This window comes from Triturus cristatus, chromosome 4_1 (genome assembly GCF_964204655.1).
Source record: "Triturus cristatus chromosome 4_1, aTriCri1.1, whole genome shotgun sequence".
Taxonomy (NCBI): Eukaryota; Metazoa; Chordata; class Amphibia; order Caudata; family Salamandridae; genus Triturus; species Triturus cristatus.
In genome coordinates, this window is record NC_140585.1 from 484,345,032 (window position 1) to 484,371,125 (window position 26,094).

The following is a 26,094-nucleotide window of genomic DNA, read 5'->3' on the forward strand; positions in this document are numbered from 1 at the left end:
CCCGTAAGCTTCTCGAGCTTCGGCACTCAGCTCCGCGCCGCTCACAGTCCCTGTCCAGGAGGAGGTCCAAGGACCGGTCGCGGAGCCGCAGCCACCATCATCGCTCGTCGGGCTCGAAGTCTTCGGGTAAGTCGAAGCGTTCAAAGAAGTCCAAGAGGCGACACCGCTCTTCGGACTCCCCTCGTCGGTCGCGCGACTCGGCCGAGGGTCAGGGTGGTCCCACCCCCGCGGCTCCGTCGAAGCCGCAGGAGTCGCGTCCGTCACCATACCCGCCAGTCCCTGGGACTGACGCGACTCCGGCGGAGGTCAGTGCTTTCGTCTCGGCCATGAGGGGCCTGACTCCGCCGTCGATGCCTGCCGGCACGCCTTCGGGCCCCGCGGGCTCGACTGGGCGACCTCGCGTGCCGTCGGCTCCGGCCCCGTCGACGACTTCGGTCACGACGCCGCTGGTCCCCGAGGGATCCAGGCCTGGATCTCTGCTGGCGCCGGTCGACCTCACGACGCCTCCTCCGCCGACACCGGTTCCACCTCCAGCGCCGTCTCCGGACGACGCCGTTCCCCGGTTTAACCCCTGTCCGGGCCCACCGCCACTCGACGCCGCTACCGACGCCGATGGATGAGCGTTTCATCTACCGCCTGGCTCTGATCATTCCTCCTGTTTATCAGGAATCAGATGACGGGGGCGATTGGGAGGGGTCTGAGGACCCTATGGCCAGACGGGGCCAACTTTCACAGGACTGGGCAGACTAACTGGGGGATGCCAGTGGTCTGGACACCTCCCCGGACGCTGGTTTCATCTCTCCTCCGACTGTGGCCTCGGAGGAAGGTGCAGCTTTCTCAGTGGTGCTACGCAAGGCGGCCGAAGCCCTGGGGCTCGAGTTGACTGCTGTGGCCGTGAGGACTAACATCCTCACAGAGGTGCTTCAACCGTCGGCAAGCTCCACAGAGCCTCTGCTGCAGTTCAATGAGGCCCTCATAGACATTCTGCAGGGCACTTGGTCCAAGCCCTCCACAGTTCCTCCTGTGGATCGGAACGTGGCCCGGTGCCACCGCCCTGCTCAGGGCGACCCCAGTTTCCTGTCCCAACACCCCACCCCGAGAGTCTGGTTATCCAGGCCTCATCTTCCCAATCCTCCTTCCTGTCCGCTCCTCCGGATCGGGAATCCAAGAGGTTGGAACAGTTCGGAAAGAAGCTGTTCTCTTCCCTGAGTTTGGGCCTGCGGTCTTTGAACACCGCTTGCCTCTTGGACCGTTTCTCCCACTCTCTGTGGGATACGGTGGAGGGCGTGCTGCCCTTGTGTCCGGAGGAGGCCCGGACACGTCTCTCCCGGGCGCTTGCTGACTGGCTAGATGCAGCACGACATGCCATACGGTGTGGACTAGACACCACGGACTCGCTGGGTAGGGCGATTTCCACCACGGTGGCGCTCCGGCGCAACGCCTGGCTGCGGTCCACGTCTTTCTCGGGGGATGTCCAGAGTACCCTCATGGATATGCCCTTTGATGGCACTCGCCTTTTTGGTGAGAAGGCGGATAGTGCGCTGGCTCGTTTTAAGGACTCCCGGGCTACGGCCAAGTCCTTGGTTCTCTCGGCCCCGCGGCCGCAATCTTCAGCCTTTCGCCCCTTTCGTGGCCAAGGAAGGGGTGCCTCCTCACGTCCGCCTAGCCACTGGCCGCAGAACCAACCTGCACGCGGTCGTGGATGTGGATTCCGCCGTGGCAGTACAGGAGGACAACGTGCCGGTCAGTCCACATCCACCCGGGCGCCATCCGCCTCAAAGCCCTCCTAGTCCGAGCTTTCAGGCCCATTCCACGCCAGTGGGTGGCAGAGTTCGCCATCACCTGCTCCACAGGCGATCCATCACATCGGACAGGTGGGTGCTGCAAATCGTCCGAAGGGGCTACTCCCTCCCCTTCGAGACGACCCTTCCAGCCATGCCACCGCAGTGCCACCGTATGTCGGAGGATCACTTGAATCTTCTGCGGGAGGAAGTTACGGCCCTCTTGGCCAAAGGGGCCGTCGAGCGCTTTCCTGGTCCAGAAGTAGGTTGTGGTTGCTATTCCCACTACGTTCTGGTTCCCAAGAAGGGCAAAGGGGGCCTACGACCTATCTTGGACCTCAGCAGCGTCAATGCCTTCCTCCGGAAGGAACGGTTCAAGATGCTCACTTTAGCTCAGGTTCTGGCTGTCCTCGACCCTGGAGACTGGATGGTAGCGTTGGACTTGAGGGACGCCTATTTTCACATCCCCCGTCCTGCCGGCCCACCGGCGTTACCTGCGGTTCACGGTGGGTCAGGAGCACTTTCAGTTCACCGTGCTCCCCTTCGGCCTCACCAGTGCCCCTCGGGTGTTCATGAAAGTGACGGCGGTGGTCGCAGCTCATCTGCGCAGATCAGGGGTTCCAGTCATCCCCTATCTCGATGACTGGCTGTTGAAGGCGGGCTCGCCCCAGCAAGTCGTCTCCCACCTCCAGACTATGGCCGACCTCCTGCATTTGCTGGGGTTCTCCATCAATGTGCCGAAGTCACACCTGAGACCCTCCCAGAAGCTCCTCTTCATCGGAGCGGTTCTCGATTCGGCGCAGTTCCGGGCATATCCTCAGGAACAGCGGGTCCGGGATATTCAGGCTCCGATTCCCATCTTTCGGCCTCTATCCTGGGTTTTGGTCAGGAGGGTGCTGCGGCTTCTGGGGCTGATGGCCTCCTGCATCCTGTTGGTGCGTTACGCCAGGTGGCGAATGCGGGCTCTGCAGTGGGACCTGAAGTTTCAGTGGGCCCAGCATCGAGGCAACCTGTCCGACCATGTCTTGATCTCGGAGGGCACTGCGAAACAGTTGCAGTGGTGGCTCTTGGACCGCGATTGGGTCAGGGGCAGATGCCTCTCCCTACCCCAACCGGAGCACGTAGTAGTGACGGATGCGTCCCTCCTGGGATGGGGGGGGCCATATGGGAGAGGCGGAGATCAGAGGCCTCTAGTCTCCGGCGGAGTCTCAACTCCATATCAACTTGTTGGAGCTGAGAGCGATCCGGCTTGCACTGAAAGCCTTCCTTCCCTCTGTCCAAGGAAGTGTCGAGCAGGTGTTCACGGACAACACCACCGCCATGTGGTATTGCAACAAACAGGGCGGGGTGGGGTCGTGGACCCTTTGTCAGGAGGCTCTGCACCTCTGAACATGGCTGGAACACCACGGCATCATCCTGGTGGTTCAACATCTGGCGGGCTCTCTGAACGCCAGAGCAGACGAACTCAGCCGCCGGTGCATGATGGATCACGAATGGCATCTGCACTCGGACGTGGCGCAAGGTCTCTTTCTGCAGTGCGGAGAGCCTTGGTTAGATCTATTCGCCACTGAAGAGAACGCGCAATGTCAGCAGTTCTGCACGTTGGAATTTCCAAGGCGGCACTCGCTCGGAGACGCTTTTCGTCGCGAGTGGAGTTGCGGTCTGTTGTACGCCTTTCTGCCTATACCACTTCTGCCCAGGGTGCTGAAGAAGATCCGGCGCGACTGGGCCCAAGTCATCTTAGAGGCTCCGGATTGGGCACAAAGGTACTGGTATCCCGAGCTACTCAGTATGTCAATAGATCCTCCGGTACGACTGCCTCTTCAGGAGGACCTTCTGTCACAGCAGCAGGGGACGGTCCTCCACCCGAACCTGTCCAGTCTCCACCTCCATGCGTGGCGATTGAGCGTCGACAGTTGATGCCATTTGACTTGCCTCCTGAAGTCTGTGACGTCATTCTGGCAGCCAGGCGTCCCTCCACAAAATCAGTATACGCCTGCAGGTGGAACAAATTTGTGGCATGGTGCACAGCAAAGGCTGTGGATCCCCTTTCCGCCCCTCTTTCTGAGGTTCTACTCTTTCTTCGGCCCAGCAGGGCTCTGCTCTGGGCACCTTGAAAGGTTATCTTTCTGCAATCTCTGCTTTCTTACGGCTTCCTGATCAGCCTTCTCTTTTCAAGTCCCCTGTTGTTTCGCGTTTTCTTAAAGGCATTACTCACATGTTTCCTCCTGTCCCCTTCGTAATGCCTCAGTGGGATTTGAATCTTGTCTTGACCTTTCTGATGTGCGCTCCCTTTGAGCCTCTTCACAATTGTCCCCTTCGTCTTCTGACTCTTAAGACTGCTTTCCTGGTAGCTATCACCTCGGCGGGTGAGTGAGCTCCAGGCTCTGTCATCTAAGCCTCCCTTTCTTTCTGTTCGTCCAGACAAGGTTGTCCTCCGGACTCGTCCTTCTTTTCTTCCGAAAGTGGTGACCCCCTTTCACATCGGGCAATATGTCACATTGCCCACCTTCTTTCCGCCTCCGCATCCTTCGAAAGAAGAAGAGAGCCTCCACCGTCTGGACCCCAAACGTGAACTGTCCTTTTATTTGGACCGCACCCAACTTTTTGTTGGATACGTAGGTGCTAAGAAGGGGAGGGCTGTACACAAGCGGACCGTCTCACGGTGGGTCGTTTTGTGTATAAAGGTTTGTTACTCCTTGGCGAAGAAGGACCCTCCTGTTGGGCTGAGAGCCCATTCCACCCGGGCCAAAGCGGCGACTACTGCCCTGGGACGGGGAGTTCCCTTGCAGGACATCTGTCAGGCGGCGACGTGGGCCTCACTGCACACGTTCGCCAAGCACTATTGCCTGGACAGCCAAGTCCGGAGAGATTGCCTCTTTGGCCGTTCTGTTCTCCAGGACTTTCTGGTGTGATCTTGGTTCGCAGACCCTCCACCGGGGTTGGTATTGCTGGGGTATCTATTTTAAGGTGAGGAATCTAACTAACGTGTTTCTTTCAGATGAACAAGTTACTTACCTTCAGTAACGATGTATCTGTAAGAAACATTAGTTAGTTAGATTCCTCACCGACCCACCCACCCTCCCCGCTCTGCGAAGCGACATCTAGGGTTAAGGTCATCCTGTTCAGGGCCCTAGACTTTTTGGCACCAGTGTCGGTCTCTTGCATGGCTCTGAATTCCTGGCGCGGAAAGCTATGTACAAGAACTGACGTCAGTGTGCGAGGGCGGCGTCTAAGTACTCAGACGACGTCATTCCGGCGCACAATGCCAACGACAGACGCGGAGCCGCAGACGACGCCTAGCGACGCGCAAGGGGTATTTCTACAAAAATCTTTCCGGATCCAGCCTGGGGATATTCTAAGGTGAGGAATCTAACTTACTAATGTTTCTTACAGATACATCGTTACCGAAGGTAAGTAACTTGTTCATTAAGGCTAAGACGCCTCCCGGGGCACAGCGGAATGTGGCTCCTACCGCCCCATTTCTCTATTGAATAGCGATGCCAAAATACTTGCTGGCATCGTAACAGCCTGGCTCAGCCCGCTAATACCAGGATTAGTTGACCCAGACCAGTCGAGCTTTAGCCCCACCCGGCAAAGTGCAGACAATACCAAAAGGCTGCTACACCTCACAGACGTTATACATCGACCGGGCAAAGAAGCAGTACTCCTCAAGTAAGATGGTCTTATCTCTTTGACACTTTGTGGCATTTTGGCTTCGGGATGGCTTCATTAAATGGATTTCCTGTATATTAAGTGCTCCGAGCTTTTGTCCGGGTCAGTGGTGTGTCATTGAATCGGTTTCCGATAGCAAGAGGCACTCGGCAGGGATGCCCCTTATCGCTGCTCCTCTTTGCGCTGTATATGGAGCCGTTCGCACAAAAAATCCGGGACAACCCTCAAATAAGCGGTGTTAAGCTCAGCGCAAACACACATACCATCAGCTTCTATGCTGACGATGTGATTCTCTCACGGACACAACTACATACTTCACTACCGGCCCTGCTTGCGGAGCTGGAACACGTCGAATAAGTGTCGGGCTTCAAGGTGAACCTAAGTAAATCCCAAATTCTAAATCTCTCGGTGACTCCCGCCCAGAGGGACCTGTTCAAGAACACATTCCCACTGTCTTGAGCAGAACATTCCATAACGTACCTGGGCATTTCGCTAGCCTCCACCATTCCAAAATCTTTGGCTCTGAATTATACGGCCCTTATGACACAAACGTCGCAGGCCTTGCACAGCTGGAGCCGATTGGGATTGGCTTGGCTCGTAAGGGTGGCTGCAGTCAAAATAACATTCTTGCCTCGCATCTTATACATTTTTGAACCCTCTTCTCCCCGTCCCGTCCCCCCCCACCCCCTTCCCACCCGAGGGTCATCTGTTTTCTGCAGTTGGCCATAAATAACTTTGTATGGGGTGGGAAGAAACCACAAATAGCTAGTGTCCAATTGACCCAGCACAAACGCCCCCCCTTGATTCATAGATATCTCCAGGCAGCACCCTACGGTATATACTTGAATGGAACTGGCCCCTCTCAGAAAAACATTTGTCATTTATGGATCAGACGGTAGCAGGGGTCAATATATGGAGGGAGATTTGGCTTCCTCACAGGCATTGAGCTTTGGGCCTTTACTTCTCCCCAGTGACATCCCACATGCTGAAACATGGGACAGAGTGGCGCCTGCTAACGAACTGACTTCATTCCCCTCCCCGATGACTCCGATAACGGGGCACCCTGTCTTTTAATCGGGGTGCAACTCGACGGTCTTTGATAGATGGTGTGAGCAGGGATGTAAACGCATCGGGTCGTTATTTAACCCGGCCGGCCTGATTCCCTTTGACCGCCTGAAGCAAGACTATGAACTCCCCCCAGTCGGACGCGTTCCATTATCACCAAGTGCGTCACTGGGTCTGCTTATCAGGAGGCAGTGTCACGGAAGTGGATGGTCTTAGAGAAGTGGGTAGTATGTAAACATGATGATAAACACCTCATATCGCAACTATATGCGATGTTGACAAAATGGGCGAGAGGGTGTCGCTCCAAGGGGCAGCGGCGGTGGGAGGAGGAACTGGGTCGGGTGCTTTCAGAGAAGGAATGAGAAGACATACATTACAGAGCCTATTACACAGCGCACAGCATGAGCGGAATCTACATACAAAGTGCTTTCATACTGGTATCTCACCCCTGCGTGCATTCACTCCTGGGACAAAAGTAGGTCCGAGAAATGCTGGCGAGGATGCAGTCAGCCTGGCTTGCTTGTTCACCTGCTCTGGCATTGCCCCAAACTAGAGCGCTTCTGGGGGGCGGTCCTAGACGACATAGATAAAGCCTTCGAGACTGCAATCACGCGCTTTCCAGCTTACAAGCTCCTGGGTCTCCTGAACCAGCTAACATTTCCCTTACGCTCCCTCACAGGCCGGCAAATGGCTCTGGCGCTGCTGGCTTGCATGTCAGGTAATCTTAGATAGGTGGGGAAATCCAAGAGAGAGAGGGTGGGGGGAGGGTTTTACTTCTTTACTTCCTGTCTTATCTCCTCTTGATTGCGTGTTTCCTTATGTTTCTTCCCGTTATCCGTTCTATGAGAACCCTGATCGCTGCTGGCCCCCTGGTTTGTTTGCATACGAGCTGTGTAATTCAAATAATGTTGATACGCTGCCTGCCCCAGGGTTGTAGGCACAGAGCTGTTTGTTTCTTGGATCTCCTAATAAAAAGGATGGTTCCATAAAAACTCTTAGCTGGTGAGTTTCTATATAGTTTAAAGTTTGCTTTGTAGCCACGACTTTACCTATCACACTTAAGAAACTGTTACTTTATGGTTCTTCGTTGATATTTAAAAGGGGGGGGGCGAGATGATTTATTATTTATTATTTAAAACATTTATAAAGCGCGACTGTCACCTGGCAGGTATCCTGGCGCTGGTAGCTACTCTTGTGGTTTATTGACGGGGGTGAACTGGAACTGAAACCGGTTTTATAGGGACAGGGGAAAGAGCCAAGTTTTGATACGCTTCCTGAAATGGAAGAGGTGAGGGATATGGCGTATGTCGACAGGTAGACTGTTCCATAGCTTGGCTGCAGCTACTCGGAACGATCTTCCTCCCATCCTGGCCCTCTTACATCTGGGCACTCTCGCGAGGCAGGCAGTTGTGGACCTGAGTGTTCTTGTGGGAGTGTACCAGGAGAACAGACGTTGAAGAGGTCTGGGTCCTATTCCATGTAATGCCTTAAAGACCAGGCAAAGGGCCTTGAAGGCGATGCGTTGCCTCAAAGGCAGCCAATGCAACTCGGCCAGTGCGGCAGTGGCCGAGGATCTCCTGGTCCATCCCAGAGCCAGTTTGGCTGCTGCCGACTGGACTCGTTGGAGTCTGTCCAGTAGTGTCGCAGGGGATTCAAGCAGCAGGGCGTTACAGTAGTCAAGGCGACTGAGAATAGTACACCTGACTACTAGAGCTCTGGCGGAGGATGGAAGTAGAGGCAAGACTTTGCGCAGTGAGCGCATAAGGCCAGAGCAAGTTGCGACTGTTCTAGAGACCTGTGTCTCCATGCTTAATTGATGGTTGAGCATGACGCCCAGGTTGCGAACGGTGGTAGCTGGTAGGGGGTTGTTGGAGTTTTCCGGGGGCCAGAACTCGGCGGGCAGAGGGCGAGGTATGCGACTCGCAGGGCAGTACATTACCTCGGTTTTCGAGGAGTTGAACTGGAGTGAGTTCCGGTGCAACCAGCATGCCGTGTCTCGTAGGCAATCATGGAAGGCTTGCAAGGGGATGGAATCTTCGCCTTCCCACGAGAGAAGGAGCTGAGTATCGTCCGCATAGTTTACTGTGGTCATGTTGTGTGACTTAATTAACGTGACCAGAGGTTTAAGGTAAACATTAAAAAGAATCGGACTGATAGAGGAACCCTGGGGGACACCGTGAGGGACAGGGGAGAAAGCCGATTGGAAAGGGGGGAGGGAAACAGCCTGTTTTCGGTCGCTGAGGTAGGAGTGAAACCAGATCAGGGCCGTGCCGTCGATCCCTGCCGATTTCAACCGCTGTAGCAGGATCCCATGATTGACAGTATCGAATGCGGCAGACAGGTCAAGTAAAATGAGGGCCACGGCTTGGCCCCTGTCTGCGCGCATTCGAAGCTCCTCCATGGCTGTGAGCACCGCGGTTTCAGTGCCATGGGCTGGGCGAAACCCAAATTGGAATTCGTCCAAGAAATGGTGCTGCTCGAGGTGTGTTGAAAGGTGTTTACTGACCCAGCGTTCGAGCACCTTCACCGGGAAAGGCAGGAGTGATATGGGGCGGAAGTTGGACAGACAGTCTGGGTTTAGCGTGGGTTTCTTTAGCTGCGGGGTTATAAGCGCTTGCTTCCAGGAGCGGGGAACGACGCCGCAGCTCAGGGATTGATTACAAATCAAACGAAGGGTGCAAAATAGTAGATGCCCACAGGTTTTCCATATTTTCGGTGGCAGAGGGTCAAGGGGGGATCCGGAAGTAATGCCCTGTGCGACTATTTCAAATTCTGTTTGAGGAATAGGAGGGAAAGTCAGCAATTTATCCATGGGGAGGACAGGGTGGCCTCAGAGATTCAAGGTCAGTGAGAGTAGTTTTGGAAAAGGTGGATAGAGTGGAAGACGGGGACGTTGCCAGGTTGTTAATGATAGTCTCAATTTTATCAGTAAAAAACTGGGCGAGGCTATCACAGAGGGACTGGGAGGGGGGGATGGATTTTTCGATGCAGTCAGGGTGTAAGATATTGTCCAGAATCTGAAATATACTTTTTGGACTGTTAGCCGCATTGGTAATGGTGGAACAGTAGTAGTTCGCTTTACTCTCAGCAATAGCGGATTTGTAGTCCTGGAGTGCCTTCTTCCAGAGGGCTTTGTTGTTGTTACTATATCCGTGTCTCCACTTTCTCTCAGCTTGCTTGCAGGCTGATTTGAGGGTTTTCAAAGAGTCGTTATACCAGGGAGCCGAGGCTCTACCTTTCGGTTTACAGAGTTTAAGAGGGGCAGCAGAGTCCGCAAGGGAGGTGATTCTCGAGCTAAGGAGTCTATAGTTATCTTCCACAGAATTGGTAGTGGTGAAACTGTCCTTCACCTCGAAGGTTCTGGTGGAGGTGCTGAGTTTTTCTAACGCTTTCCAGTTTCGGTACAAGAATTGTGGAGGCGGGTGAGATTTGGCTTTGCTTGTTGTGGCATTATTGATATAGAATTTGATGAGCGAGTGGTCTGTCCAACTCATGGGCAGGATGTCGCCTATTTGGGTTAGGCCTGGGCTCGAGAAGATAAGGTCGAGTCGGTGGCCTGCAGAGTGAGTGGGGTCCTTTACCAGTTGTTGGAGGCCTACACTATCACAGGACAGCCGAAGGTTGTCTAGACCTGCGTCTAGGCTGCCATTTGGCCAAAGATTAAAGTCTCCTAGAAGTACTAGTTTACTGTGAGAGGTTGCCATGTTGGTGATGGTCGTAAGAAAGGCTTGCTGTTGCAAGAGAGAAAAGGCCCCAGGTGGACGATAGCAGATAATTACCGTAAAATTATCTCCTTGATGGCGGTTTATAGACAGACCAAAGAGCTCGATTCCAGGAATCGGGTCTATGTCTAGGATGTTCGTTTGCCACGAGGCTTTGAGAATGACGCCAACACCGCCACCGCGGCCGTTGGGTCTAGGAAGATGAAGAATGTTAAAATTTAGCGGACAGGCGGCTGCTAGGTCAGTCTCACAGTTTGCGTGTGTCCAGGTCTCAGTTAAAAAGAGTACATCAAGATGGTGTGACTCAATAAGAAGATTGATTTCGGTGGCGTGTTTTGGTAAGGATCTTACGTTCAGGAGGCCTCCCACAGTTAGGTCCTTGTGTGTGAAGTCAGTTAAAGGAAAGGCAGTCTCTTCGAAGGAGAGCTTACCTTCATACGCATGCCCTCGAAGGTCGAGCAGAGCCTCCCGGGTGGAGTCGGGGGATGATGGGCTGTGCCGGACAGGGTATGTGGCGCTAGGCGCGTCCTCGTCGCGGACGAGCGCAGACGAGCTTGCCTTAAGCGCGCCTTCGGCGCGCAATCGGCGTGCCCGCTGCGCTCGTCCGCTGCGCTTCCGACATTGACACATAGTTTATAGTGGTCACGGGTAGCGTGGGAGGGGGGCGTGGCTGTCGGCTCCCTTCGGCGGTCAATGGCGCCAAGAACCGAGTGGTTTTTGAATCCCAGCAGCTAGTGATCAGCTAATGTGGGATCAGGAATTGTGCAATCAGGCAAGTGTTTTAAAAACAATACAGTACAACAAACAGCTTTAAAATCGGATACAGAATACCTCCCGGCTTTCCGCCTCAGGAGTAGCAGCAGTGGAGCAGCGTTCGAGTGCAGCGCGCTCTATTTATGTCTGCGGGGGGGGCGTGGCCAACAAGAAGTGGGCGTGGCTGTCGGCTCCCTTCGGCGGTCAATGGCGCCAAGAACCGAGTGGTTTTTGAATCCCAGCAGCTAGTGATCAGCTAATGTGGGATCAGGAATTGTGCAATCAGGCAAGTGTTTTAAAAACAATACAGTACAACAAACAGCTTTAAAATCGGATACAGAATACCTCCCGGCTTTCCGCCTCAGGAGTAGCAGCAGTGGAGCAGCGTTCGAGTGCAGCGCGCTCTATTTATGTCTGCGGGGGGGGGCATGGCCAACAAGAAGTGGGCGTGGCTGTCGGCTCCCTTCGGCGGTCAATGGCGCCAAGAACCGAGTGGTTTTTGAATCCCAGCAGCTAGTGATCAGCTAATGTGGGATCAGGAATTGTGCAATCAGGCAAGTGTTTAAAAACAATACAGTACAACAAACAGCTTTAAAATCGGATACAGAATACCTCCCGGCTTTCCGCCTCAGGAGTAGCAGCAGTGGAGCAGCGATTTAGAGGCTATTGCAATTCCCAAGCTGATGAAAATGGTAAAATGTATTCAAAGAATTCACAATATGTTGAGGGGGAGAATGAGTCATAGGCTTTGGCAGAAAAAAGGTGGCGAGTCATTCATAAGGGGGTTATGCTCATGTCATGTAATGGCAGCATTATGATCATTAGTAGAGGGTTAAAATGAAGTAAAAGCATAAAAAATGCTGAAAAGTGGTACTCGTGCAATTGTATTTATTGAACATCAAAATGAGCTCTACAAACTTCCACCATTTTGCAGTAATCTAGGTCCCTGCCAAATGAAACAATCACAAACGTATTTTGTTTTGTATATTTTTAAATGACAATAGTAGTTTTAGGGGGATATTTTGACTGCAACCCCATAAAGGAATTGATGTGACAAAATGCTGTGGGTACAGGTTTCTGGGACATGAGAACAGTTAGGGCAAGACCTGGGTCACACCAGCCTGGAGCAAGGTCAATCAATCAGAACATTTATAAAGCGTGATACTCACCCGTGAGGGTCTCAAGGCGCATGGGGTGGGGGGGAGCAGCAGCAGCTACTGATCGAACAGCCAGGTTTTAAGGAGTCTCCTGAAGGTCAGCAGGTCTTGGGTCTGTCGCAGGTAGATGGGGAGGGTTTTCCATGTCTTGGCGTCAAGATGGGAGAATGATCTGCCGCCGGTGGTCGTACGGCGGATGCGTGGGATGGTGGCGAGGGCAAGGTGAGCGAAGCTGGCAGTTCGGGGTGTAGAAGGTGAGTCGTTCGTTGAGGTATTCTGGACCGACGCTGTGGAGTACTTTGTGGGTGAGTGTGAGGAGCTTGAAGGTGATCCTCTTGTTAACGGGTAGCCAGTGCAGGTCTCTTAGGTGGGCGTTGATGTGGCAGTGGTGAGGGATTCTGAACATGAGGCGTGTGGAGTCGTTCTGAATGCGTTGGAGTCTCTTCTGGAGTTTGGCCGTGGTTCCCGCGTAGAGGGCGTTGCCGTAGTTCAGCCTGCTGCTGAAAAGGGCTTGAGTTACCGTCCTTCTGGTTTCGGTGGGGATCCATCTGTAGATCTTGCGGAGCATACGGAGGGTGTTGAAGCAGGAGGAGGAAAAAGCGTTGACTTGCTGGGTCATGGAGAGCGTTGAGTCCAGGATGAAACCTAGGTTGCGTGCGTGGTTGGTGGGTGTCTGGGCAGCTCCTAGCGCGGCTGGCCTCCAGGAGTCGTCCCAACGTGGAGGGGGTGGTGCCGAGGATGTTAAAAGCAGTGGTGATTTGAAATGTTAAGTCGATATTGATATCCGAGATAAGAAACCCTCTACAATAAATGATGGCGGCCTTTTAAGAGACTTAGCACAAGCCTAAAAAACCTTTTGCTGGAAATCTGTAGTCTAGAATCCTTGTAATGTGTGTGACTCAGGCTGCTTCATTGTGACAGAATAGCTTTGTATTACCTAATCTATATGAATTTGTATTTGTTTTCCTTCCATTGACCTCAGCTATGTTTCAAATCTGTAAACATCCGTGACACTGTTATGAGGGTCTAAACTATGCTATATAAAAGCAACAAACAAAATGCTGTGAGATGTCATAATCGATGCATAGCAAGGCTTTAAATGAGGTTGCAGAGCTCACTTCCCAGGTCATTTGAATGCATATTTTATGCATATAGTACATTTTCAGTTAAGTGATTTAAATCTCTATCATGGGTTAAAACGTAGTTTCTGAGCATGTAATTACATTAGAATAAACAAATGGATAGGGGGCTTTTACATATCTTTTGTATCAAAACGTACTATTTAGGTTTGCCAAAATATCAGACATATAAATGTTTAAAACTAGGCGTGCTAAGCATCATATTACTTGTAGATTTATTTAATTAGACTTTTGCTGTTAATATATTGGATTACTACATTTTCTTCATATTTTTGTCATGAAAATGTTTTGTAAAATAAGTGTTCTTTTTTTAGCAGCTTGCAGAATGTGTCAATGCTTGCCAACCACATACTTAAACGCAGCCCTGAAGATGGCGAAGCAGTCACAAGCATTGTTCAAGAAGGCACCATTTTTTCTTATGATTTAACAGCAGAGACTTCACTGAGAAGCAAACTGCTAACAGGTATGGTGAATCTCATCTAAGCTATATTACCTTCTACAGCGTAAAACACCTCCACTCTGTTTATGTACAGTCCTGTATTTAAGAAATTTCTGAACAAGTCACATGCTTGAATCACATGCTTGAATCATTCCCCGTCGTCAAAGGCGGATAGAATAAATTAAATCACAAATTTACTTTGAAGTTATTGCAAGACATTCCCTCAATAGCTTATTTAGTGTTATTAGAAATAACCCAAAGTTCAGCCAATCAGGAGACCGCACCCTTTAGAACCTTCAAGACAGAGGCTCCAGTCTCTCAGATTTTCTATTGCATGTCGTGTGATTTGAGCTGGTTTCTGGTCTTTCTGACAGGAAGTCTTCCTTAAATAGAGCTTCTTACTCTTGGCTAAATAAGCTTGCTTTGACTTCATGTCTACTGCAGCCAAGAGAGAATTATTTCGACCCTGCGGCACCTGTAGAAAAACGAGGCTTCAATCTGATAACCCTCACAAGAACTGTACCTATTGTGTTCACCCTGACCACCAGGGGAAAGATTGTAAAATTTGCTGTACTTTTTCTCACAAAACTTTGCGAGATAGAGAGGCTAGACTTTTGCTATGGCTGCAGAAACTTAAAACCAAAGAATGCCCTGTATCTGACTGAGATTGACACATTTTGAAAGAATGCGGTCTCTAAAAAAAGAGAGATCTGTGGAGAGTTTACCTTCAAAATCCCATAAGGCAATAATGAAAACCCATCATTCAAAGTCCAGGGACGAGGTTTGTCCATCAACCTCTAAAATACAACATACCTCAGAAAAGGTTCATTCTGAACACTCCATGCCCTCTACCATGGCTGCCCAGGTTAAGAAACCTTCTAGATCTCACCCGTCGTCGACATAAAATGGCACTGTGAGCTAGCTGGTCTATAGGACAACATATCCTGCGGGGGAGCATGGAATCAGTCTGGCACACCATCCCAAAGTTTCTCGTCCACAAACGTGCCGTTCCTACTGTTTAGTAGAAACTACACAACAGTGCTGAAACACGACTCTAGACTTTAATGGTAGAAATGCTTATCCGCATATAGGCTGGGCGGGGTGTTGGGACTGGTAGGGAATATGTGAAAACAAATACGATAGATGGTGTTCCATTCTTGAAAATGGGAATTAGTTAGAAGCTCTGTGGCCCAAGTTAGTTTTTACATGGTTTGTTAAAAGTGCCTGGAGAAATGAATGCGAAGATGTTCACAATTGCCTGCATTGACTAAATGGACACTTATGTTTAACAAACCAATAAATACATTTTAAAAACTCAGTATCTTAATTGTTGAGTTTCTAGATTGTTTAAATTTTGCTTTGTCACTATTTTCCCTATTACACTTAAGAAAACATTACATTATGTCTCCTCAGAGAGCGAAAAGCTCTTTCTCGTTGACGAGACCGTTGATGAGCGTATCGTCGGCGGCATCGCCATCGTCACTTCTACCACATCTGCGTCAATCAACCTTACTGTCAATGGCACTCCTGGTAAAGAATCTGTCAATGAAGACTTCCAAGGGACCTATCGACCACGAAGTTCTGATCTTCCTCTTATTCATAGTCGTCAGCAATATTGAATTAAGCCCCATTGATGGCAGCACCTTCGTCGTCAGTGCCATCGACATCAACACATTCGGTGGCAGCATCGTCGACAATCTTAACAGCACAACAGATGACAGCCCCGTCGGCGGCATTAATATCATTACCGTTGATGACATTATTGTCAAGGACTGATCTAGAACCAACAGCTAACCAGTCTTTTGTGCCTTTCGCGCTAATACCATTGAAGCGCAAATCATCACAAGAAACACTGTAACCTTCTCACACCTCATCCAGTAAAGTGTCTCCTATCCCTCCAGATAATCTCCTAGATGTTGATGAGGAGGAAGAGGAAGAAGAGTATTCAGATGACAACAGAACATTCAGAGCAGCTCATAACTCTTCAGACCTTCATATTAAGTGCCTGGAGGAAGATGAAGAGGACCAGCAATACAATGATCAGTAATATACAACTAATAAATGTACACCAACAACAAAACAGCAGCAGGAACCTGCAGTACATATGCCAGCGTCAACCGGTTACCAATTTGCATCATATGCTGCAGGATTGTTACAGCAGATTTCCACCATCAAGGTCAACCACCCCACTACCACATACACCTCTGCAGAGACCACCTCCTCTGGTACCCGCTACCAGACGTACATCACTGCTTCTTGTGGCACCCTCAACATCGTTGCCACCTTTGCCTGCTCCAAATTCTGAGCATCCAGTAGAAGGTACTCCAACCTCGGATGACGACAGAGAGGAGGGTGAGATGTACTATACCACTTTAATTCCCAGTGATTCGGACGAATACCAAATACAAACACCATCCCTTTCTAGTCCACCACCAATAGATTCTCCACCGGAGGACATCAGTGAGTTTCATAGCATTGTGGAATAGGCTGTCAAAAGACTCCAACTCCCAATACTCACGAAACAATCAGACTGACTTCTCCGACTTTAAAGAGCAAGCTAGGAAAACAGATTGTGCAATACGTATTAAAGACTTTATATAGAAGGAAGGCCTCAAAGTTATGGAAACTCCAGCCTCTATACAATAGGTACTTCCTAGACTAGATAAAAAAATACAAAGCAACTGACAAATCTTTAGCTTGTCTGATTGGCCAACCAAGGCCGGATCCCATTGTAGCACAGGTGACTCGGCGCCATTTCAGAAATCCATCTTATCCGCTCTTCCAGATAGGGACGAGAATCAACTTGCTATTATAGGAAAAAAGTTCTCTATAATGGCGGCTACTACTGTCTGAGCAGCAAACTCCTTGGCAATTCTGAGGCATTACAACTAGCAAATGTGGTCAGACATCTCCACATATATTGACCTCTTTCCAGAGGATGCAAAACTAGAGGCACGAAAGATACTGCAGTTGGTGGCGAATATTTTGGCAGAAAAAAATAGTCTCTGCCATAGATGTGTCATCCACAGGCTTTCGACAACTAGCCGGTTGGCTGTCCTCAGACGCCAGTGATGGCTTAAAGCTACTTCCTTCCGCCCCTGAAATTCAGCACAAAATTATGGACATTACATATGATGGTGAATTATTGTATGTCAAAGCTGTCGACAATGTGCTCCAGTACATCAAGTTGGACACCGAAACAGGAAGATCTCTGGGCACTCTCCAATATAAGAGAAAGACCTTGCGGGGAGCATGAGGTCGAGGTGTCCTTGATTTGAGGTGGTCAATAGCAGCACAAACAGTACCAGTACCTATCCGGGACCCTATTCCCAGTCAGCTGGCCAACAATACCAGCACTTCTATAGGCAACCACGATCTGCAGCATACAGACATCCCACTAGAGGAAATCTTTCCTGTAGAGGCAGAGACAACGCCAAGAAGCAGTGATCCCCAGCAAGTGCCGGCCACCACCCCCACCCCCACACCAACTACTCACATTGGGGGCAGAATTTCCAATTATTTCTACCTATGGTTCCAGATCACATCAGACCGGTGGTCCTCGATAGCATCTCCTGGGAACATACCCTGGAGTTTCAGCAAACCCTCAGAATGTACCATTGCAAAGACCACCACCTTCCCCCTTGAAAGAGCTCTTATTAAAAATAATAGCTATGATATGCAAAGGAGCAATAGAAATCATACCGAAGATTCAGATGGGAGGCGTATTCTACTACCGCTTCTTCCTGGTCCGAAAGAAGACAGGAGACTGGCGCCCCATTTTAGATCTTCGTCAACTCAACAAGTTTCTTAAAAATAGTCATTTTGTATGGTCACTCTTCAGAATGTGATACACCACCTTAATTGAGGGGGATCATATGACGGTCTTGGATCTCCAAGATGCTTACTTTAATGTCCCATTCTATCTCATGCACTGGAAATCCTTGCGATTCAGGGTAGACGGCACCCACCATCAATTCAAGGCGTTGCCATTCGGACTAAGATAAGCACCTTGATTATTCACCAAAGTGTTATCTCCAGTGGCAGCAAACATCGGGCAAGGAGGAGTCCAAGTATTCTGGGATTTGGTCGATTGCCTAATAAAGGTAAGCACATCACACAAAACAGAAAAAGATACAGCAACATGTCTATCTCTTTTCCATGCCTCAGGACTTTCAGTCAACCGTCAAAAGTCTCACCTCTCCCCTACAACCACCATCAACTTTTTGGGAGCTGTGATGGAAGCAATCCAAGCAAAAGCCTTCGCCTCCTATGAGAGACAAGAAAAGATTTACAAACTAGCACTGCGCCTCACCAAAAGAAAGTCCACTTCTGTTAGTCTCTACAAGTCTTTTATGGGGACGCTCTCCTCATGCATTACCCTCATACCAAACTGCTGTCCCCACATGACATCACTTCAGGAAGAATTGGACAGCCAGTGGCTACAAACCAATGGCTTTTTCGACAATATGATTCAGATTGCTTTCACAATGAGGCACTCATCTAAACCGATAACACCACGAGTATGCACTACCTAAACAAACAAGGCGGAACATATTCACCAGGACTATCCCTTCAAGCGCAAGATATATGGAACTGTGCCCTAAGAAATAGAATAACTCTCAGGGCAGAACACGTGCCTGGCGCATCAAACATCCTTGCAAACTGGCTAAGCAGGAGCAGCATGACCAGCCACAACTGAGAACTAGACCTTCAAACTCTAGACCATCTTTTCCATCGTGGTGGCAAACCAGCTTTAAACCTGTTCACGAGGAGCAAGAACAGCAAATGCCAGTTCTTCGCCAGTTGACAACTGCAGAAAGGATCGTGAGGGAATGCATTTTTGATCAGATGCTCAGGCATTTATGCTTTTCCCCTGATTCCACTGATCCCAAGATTTCGAAGGAAGATGGAGAGAGCCTTGCCGAGTCCTTCTCATAGCCCCCAGGGGGCCCGCCAGTTTTGGTTAACAGAGCTCCTACTCAGTTGGATCCCTATGGTTTTTTACCGTCAATATAGAACTAGATTAGAGAGGAAATTTGAAAAAGGAATTTAATATTATATGTGCTGAAGTTGCCTGTGGGTCTTTAAGGAGAGCGGGAAATGACAGGTTTAAAGGAATGCATTCCCTTGTGGCCAGTGCTTAAGTGGTAGCAGTGAAGCCATCAGTGTTGGATATTGGGAAAACCTGTAGGAGTTGTCAACGTGTCATACCTTGGACATGGTTGTGAATACAAAAAGGATGTCAAAAGAAGCTAAGGTAAAATACATAGATGTGTGAAAGAGCGGCATTTGCATATGAATTTGGGTAGTAGGTGGGGTAACAGAGAAAAGGGAAGGCTGCTAAACCATTAGTGAAGACACTGAAGTTAATTTACATTCTTTTATCAAATCTGCGAGGGGTAAAGGATAGAATGAGAGGGAGAATGGGTGACTAATTGTATTAGATAAGCAGGAAGCACGCTTATAGAGTAACAGACCCTTAAATTAAGTTTAAAGGGTAAGGTGTGGATTTATGCCTAAGGTGCCCATAGGAAAAACAGGACAGAAGAAAACAATGGTGCAAAATTAAGGTTTAAAAGAATCTGCATTCACCACATCCATAATGGGGAGCATTCAAGCTGATAAACTCACAGCTTGTGTAGGTATTATTCCATTATTATTGAGGGAAGGATGTAAAGATATTCTATGAAGCAGATTGGCCAAAGATGATGCTAGTTGGTTAGCCTTGCTCCTGCCAGTCAATTTAGCCGAAGGAAGAGATGAGAAGGGATTAGGGAAGAAAAGGAATGGTAATGTCTGATATGAACTGGGATAAAAGTATTCTACGAAGACAGCCAAGATACAAGAGCAAGCATAGAATGCACTGTAAAAACGTAATGCTAGGTAAAACAAGAGGGTCACTTCAAGAATGTTTACATGGTGATCAAAATCTTAAGGTTCCACATTGGCAGGGTGGACTTTTTTGTGGAACTGATGTGTTTCTTGAAATGCGGCATCTTGACCATTTTCCAAATATGGTAAGGGAGGGGGTAGATCAATGGCGAAGAGCCTCTTATGTTTTTTGGGATCTACCAGAAGAAGATTAATTCAGGATTTCTTGCTTCTCGAGTTTGGGGATCTCCCGATGCATATTTTGAAGAGCATAAGTGGATGCCATTGTCAGTCAGACAAGCCATTTAGAAAATACTCTGAGATTTATTCGAAAGCCAGTGTAGTGAGGTGAAGACCGGTATGATGTGATAAAAAGCAAAAGCTGGCTGAGATCTTGTTTACTGCCACATGCCAAATGCCTTCTTTAGAGCTAAGCCTCCTGTTTTATGGTACTCATGAGAATGGTATTGTCTAAACTGGAGAATACCAGTGATTAAACAGTTGTCCGAGTTCAAAAGTAGATGGTTATCTAATGTTACTTAACAGTCATAGTTAGAATCCTACACCTTTGAATACTCTCTGGAATGGCGTTCCAGCTGCACTCTACACTGCAGAATACTCTTAGTGTTTCTACATATGTTTTGTTAGGAAACAGCCATTTCTGAATCTGGTGGCTAGATGGTGATGGAGAAAGAAGTAAGAATACAGTCTTTTGAAGTCCTGTAAGGTGATCTCCCCTCGATCTCAGAATTTCAGTGTGGTACACTACAGGTTGGCAGTTTTATGTTCTGCCGCTTCAGCCTTGGACTCCTCAAATCCATTGTGTTAAGCCCTTAACTCCAGACCTGCATCAAACTGGTACTTTCCTTGAAATAGGTGGAATGATTATAATTCATAAAGAGGATGCTGCCCAATATAGGGGTACGAGGTGTCACCTTAGAGCTCCGTGACCTTATAAAGGAACTCTGGCTTCAGCCTCTATATGGTCATGAAACTTCTTGATGATCTGAAATTTCCAATTGCTATGCTCCAGAATATATACCAAGGAGCTCAGGCTCAGATCAGGATAAATTCAAAATCGGCAGGCACAATAGATATTAGACGGGGGACCGTCTGTCGCCTGTTTATTTACCTTTATCATCGAACCTCTAGCCATTAGGATTCGGGATAATATAGATATTAAAACTCCAATAGAGGGGATGGCGAGATTAAAGTTATTCGCAGATGATGTCCTACTTTATCTTAAACCGGAAAGACACAATATTGATAGGATCTTAAGGGAATTTGCTGAGTTTGAGGCGATTGGTGGATACAAAATTAATCATAAAAAAACTGAAGTATTAGCGTTAAATGTGTGCAGCAATTTTCTCCCAGATAGTCTAAAACAACAAGCTTATTCACTTGAGCAGATTCGCTATTTGGGAATTTACGTCTCAAACCAATACGCAAATTTATTTCGGCTAAATTATGAAGCAACGTTGAGTAAAATTAAAGATCTATTGGGCAAGTGGGCACTTCTTCCCCTTACTTTGATAGGGCGTGTTGCTCTAATAAAGATGTCAGTACTACCCTTATTAATATTTCATTTTTCAAATATCCCGATCAAAGTCAATGTAGCTTATTTTAGAGAATTGGAAAAATTATTTTGCCAGTTTATCCTAAATGAAAAATAGTCAAGGTTAAAACTATCAATCCTTAAACTGGATACTAGCTGGGGTAGGCTGGCACTTCCCCATATTCGTACTTAATATTAAGCAGCATTTATGGAAATAGTTTTTCGGCTACTTGATAATAAGGGATCTCTGGATAGCTTTTTCCTGCGCAACATGATCCATGAAGCTGGATCACAGCTTCCAGTTTTGATAAAAACATCAAACCTTCCTAAAAAAGTAAGATACAAGACGCTTCAAGCGTTTACCAGTAGACTTCAGAAATTCTATTCTCTAAAGGCCCAGTCTTCGGGATTTGAATATCTGAGCTTGACAGAGTCCAGAAGCTTGGGCCTTTATATTCGGAATAGCCATGTTAAACTTTGGAAACTAAAAGGTTTTAAGGCACTAAGCCACTTTATAATAGGAGGTAGATGTATTAACTGGGAGGAGGTTCAGGCTAGATGTGGTAACCAGAGCAGGCTACTCTTTTTTAGCTTCCTCCAGGTTAGATCAGTGATAAATAATGATATACTCCCAGGAAATATAGGTACCCCTCCGGTTCTTGCTGCTGTGTTTAGAACCAAATTGCGAGGTATAGGGAATTGGTATTGAGTATTTCGAAATCAAGGAGAGCCCCTATTGGTTACCAATTTTCTTGAAAAAATAAAACAAGAATTATCTTGCAATTTTTCAATTAGAGAGTGGCAAACTATCTACCAACACGGCAGAAAGATACTGAGAGCCGCAAACTTTGAAATAATGGCGTTTCTGTCCTGATGAATGGCTTATTACACCCCACACGCTTTGCATAAACTGTATCCCGAGGTTGAAAATAAGTGTTTTCGGTGTCAGCAGGTCGGGGAGGGTGGCTGGCTGCATGTTTTTTGTACATGCTCGAAGCTGAGCCAGTTCTGGGTGAAAATGCGTGCTGAGCTCAGCCGTGCCCTTGGGAGTAGGATACAACCTGAGCCTGAATTGGCACTGTTTGGTTTATGAAAACAGAGGCAAATCCAAGCTTTAACTAGGGGGGTGGGGGGAAGGGGGGATTATTTTTATCAATCTTTCTTGGTGGCACTTATTCTCCAGAATTAAAGCCCCTACCTTTCTCGAATCGTATAACAAAATGAAACGAGTATAACCCTATGAAGAAGTTTATGCGAAAAGGGTTGGAGCTTTTAGAAAATGTATTTCAGTCTGGAAGTATCTTGATCAAATGGAAAGGGATCTCCAGGGGTAACATATTTGTCGGATTTATGGCACTTGCACTTTAGTATACGTGAAATGGTCTTCTTTCTAATGTATAATACTTGTGGTGATTAAATTTTCTCTTTAATGAAAAGGATTGTATAGTATGAATTGTATTATTATATCTACTTCTATTTTTTAGTACCTTCTTGTATGTATTTATTTTGCTCAATAAAAAATTCATAAAAAATAAAAAAAAAAGACCTGAAATATGTAATGAATGGTAGGGACTACTTTATCCTATGCATATCATAATGACATATGGAGTTTCTAAGTAATCCAGCAGTCGTTTGTCTCTCAGTGGTATGTATTAGAGCAGTAGTTCTTAACCTGTGTTCCGGGGACCCTTGGGGGTCGGTGACTACTTTGAAAATTGCATAATATTAATAAAGTGTATATAAATAAAGTGGCAACATTTAAGTATATAGGCTAAAACACTTGTGAAAGTTTCAGTGTCCACATTCAGGAGAGAAATCAGCTTGTAAGAGGTGCAGTTTGTGGGTTGTTTCCCAGGTTTGGGAATAACCGTAATAGTGGACACGCACTTGGAGGTCTCCATCCATTCTAAGTGCGTTGTAAAGACGTGCCAGGCCACAGGCTAGGTGTTTCCCAAAGGCTTTATAAAAATCAGCGCTGTAGCCGTCCAGACCCGGGGCTTTGCCCGTTCGTAAGCGTCGAATGATGGCAATAACCTCTTGCGGATTGATGTGTCTAACCTAACCCGGTGTATGTGTCAGGTGCGACTACGGGAGGGGGTGACTCGCACTGGTAGGCCCTTGTGACTGCTTCCGATAAGGGGTCTGCTGCAAAGAGTTCCGCATAGAAGGTCTCAAATTCAGCAGCAATGTCCTTGTCCCTGTTCCTCGGTGAGCTGTCGGCTCCCCGAAGTTCGGGGACTCTATGGCCAGTCGCGTCCGCTCTGAGGCCGACATACGTCCTGCTTTATTGCCACTCGCGTAATATTTCTGCTGAATGCAGAGCAGAACATACTCTGCGCTACCCATATCCAAGGCCTGCTATTCTTCCCGCACTGCCATCAGCTGGCAGCGAGCGGCCGCAGTTAACGTGGAGTGCTTCCAGCTCCTTGACCTGCGTTTCCAATTGGAGCCATTTGGTTCACCTGTCTCTATTGTAGCCGATAGAGATAAAGTGTCCCCTGAGCACAACTTTCAGTGTCTTCCATAAAACTGTGACCGAGGTAGTGGGTGTGTCCTTATGCGAAGAAAGGTGGTAATAGCATTGGAGGTGTCCGCTAGAACATGGTTGTTGGAGAGAAGCCCAACATTCAGGCGCCACACAGGAAGGGTCCGTGGGCTGTTGCACCAAAGTCCACTGAAACTGTATTAGAGGTGATGTGTGGCGATGTAAAGAACTAATCAATATGGGCATAAGTTTGGTGCGCTGAGGAGAAGAAAGTGTATTCCGTGGATGTAGGGTGCATGTATCTCCAATTGTCGGTTAATCCTGCCTCCCACAGCCAGTGTCTAGCGGCTAACCTGCCCCACCCGTAAGGTGGACCTATCTTTTTGAATCTCCAAGCTACATTGAAGTCCCTTCCCACTATTTTGTCTTTGTCTGGGGACGTCAATATCTGTCCCAGGGCGTCCTTGGAAAAAAAGCCACCTGGTGGTCGTTGTGCGTATACTGTTGCTTTGGTGTACCTAATGCCTTGTATCATAACATGCAAGGCTAAAAGTCTTCCTAGAATCTCCACAAAGACCCGCTCCACTCAATCAGAGAAGTACGTGGCGAGCAGGATCGCTGCCCCAGCCTTCCTGGTCGACCCTGACAAGAAGTATTGGCGATCGAACCAGCGAGAGCGCAGTGTTTGCCAGTCATTTTGAATCAGGTGGGTTTCCTGCATCATGCAAATGTAGCAGCTAGAATCTTTCAGAAAGGAGAGAGGAGCCAGGCGTTTTGCCGGATCGTTCAGGCCTGGGACATTGAGCTAAGTATAGAGAGCACTATTGAGATTCAGCAGTGAATGTAGTGTTTCGGAACATGACCACAGTAACATATAAGTCCCTTTAATTTGTGTTTGCATGAGGGGATGTGGCATGGTGGAGGAGGAGAGATAGGGTGGAAAGAAAGCAGAGCAAAAGAAGAAAAGCAAGAGTTCAACCACGTCCCCCGCTAGGGTACCAATGGAATCCTGAAGAAAAGGTCCCTGTCGTAGGCGATTACCGCTGAAGCACAGATCCGCTGTAGAGGAACTCTGCTGGTGAAATTGTAGATCTAGTGCAAGAGGATGAAATTTGCCTAGTGGTCAGGGGCGGCAGCCATCTTTTGGTCTGAAAAGGGCTCGTTTCCAGTAGGAGCCGCAACATCAGCCTGCCTCGGTCACTGATCACCTCCCGTGCCAACTGGGTCCCCTTCGCGATATAGTTGTTGAAGCAGTTGGGCATGCTCCTTCTCGCTATATACCTCAGACGGCATATTCAGCAGCTTCTTCTTGTGCCGGATGAGCGCCAGAACTCTGAGCCAGCGGCAGTGGCGCCCCAGGACAGTGAAGCCATGTGTTCGGCAGATTGCAGGGCCAGTATATCTAGGAATGCTCTGGCTTCAAGGGTGCGAATCAAGAAAACCTCCTCCCCCCCCACTCAAATTAGAGACTGAAAGGGTGGCCTCATTTATATCTGATGCCCAGTTCCTGGAGGAGGGTCGTTAATGGTCGGATGGCCCTACGTTTCTGCAGTGTGATTGGAGAGAGATCCAGTTAGAGCCACAGCCAATGGCCTTCATATTCTATAATGTTCATATCACGTGCTGCTGCCATAATAATTTCTTTCTGATGGCGGGTTGGCCTGGAGCAGTGGCTTGTCGTCCCGCACGGTGTGTACGATCTAGGATAATGGTCTGGTCCGTCAAGGTGGGAGCCATGTACTTAAATAGTCGTACAACAAAATCTTCATGTTTACCTGTGATCGCTTGTAGGGGTGCACCTTTAATACGGATGTTGGAGCAACGCAAGCTGTTCTCCAAATCCTCGAGTCTGTATCTCAGCTCTAAGTTTTGATCACGTAGGTTGAAAAGTTCTCGGCGATGGCCTGCTAATTCCTTTTCCCGAACGTCCTGACACAGTTCCAAGGATGACACTCTCTGGCCCACGACTTCCACCTCCCGGCGGATTGCCCTGATCGCTGCAGCTATGTCCCACTTAAGCTCAGTGAAATCACTCCCAAGGGTCCCAAACAACCACTCCAGGAAGGTTTTAGTAATGGGGGCTTTGCCTTGATCCTAGTCGCCTGTACAGACCTCATTCATGAGCGGCCCGAGGCAAAGGGAACCGGGGGCAAGTCCACTTTCTTTTTCAGTGTTTTTCACAAACATGTCCTTAATGGTAGGGTCCCTTTTCCCAGAGCGATGCAAAGACATATCTATGTCTCCTTTGAGATCATGTGCCTCGCAGGGCTCCCACCAAGAGCTCGGTGTCTTCCAAATTCCGCGGGGGTTCCAAATCAGGTATGTACTGCAGGCTGATATACCAATACCAGCTGTTGCTGGTGTTCTGGAGGTGGTGACTCTTTCCGTGCCAACGACCAATCACTTCATCACCCTACTCGTGTCTACAATTACTGCGGGGAAGCCAGGGCAA

General features: G+C 48.6%; 1 protein-coding gene across 17 annotated transcripts in view; it reads left to right on the forward strand.

Moving 5' to 3' along the window:
• The window catches only part of PLEKHA5 (pleckstrin homology domain containing A5), a 1,155,627-nt gene that overhangs the window by 1,093,452 nt on the left and 36,081 nt on the right, over positions 1 to 26,094 (forward strand). For 14 of the 17 annotated variants that reach the window (XM_085652691.1, XM_085652698.1, XM_085652694.1 and 11 more), the window contains one exon: positions 13,607 to 13,755. In XM_085652691.1, coding sequence (XP_085508817.1) covers positions 13,607 to 13,755 — 149 coding nt within the window. The remainder of the gene's footprint in view (positions 1 to 13,606; positions 13,756 to 26,094) is intronic. The other 3 variants (XM_085652692.1, XM_085652699.1, XM_085652707.1) reach the window with 1 other exon arrangement.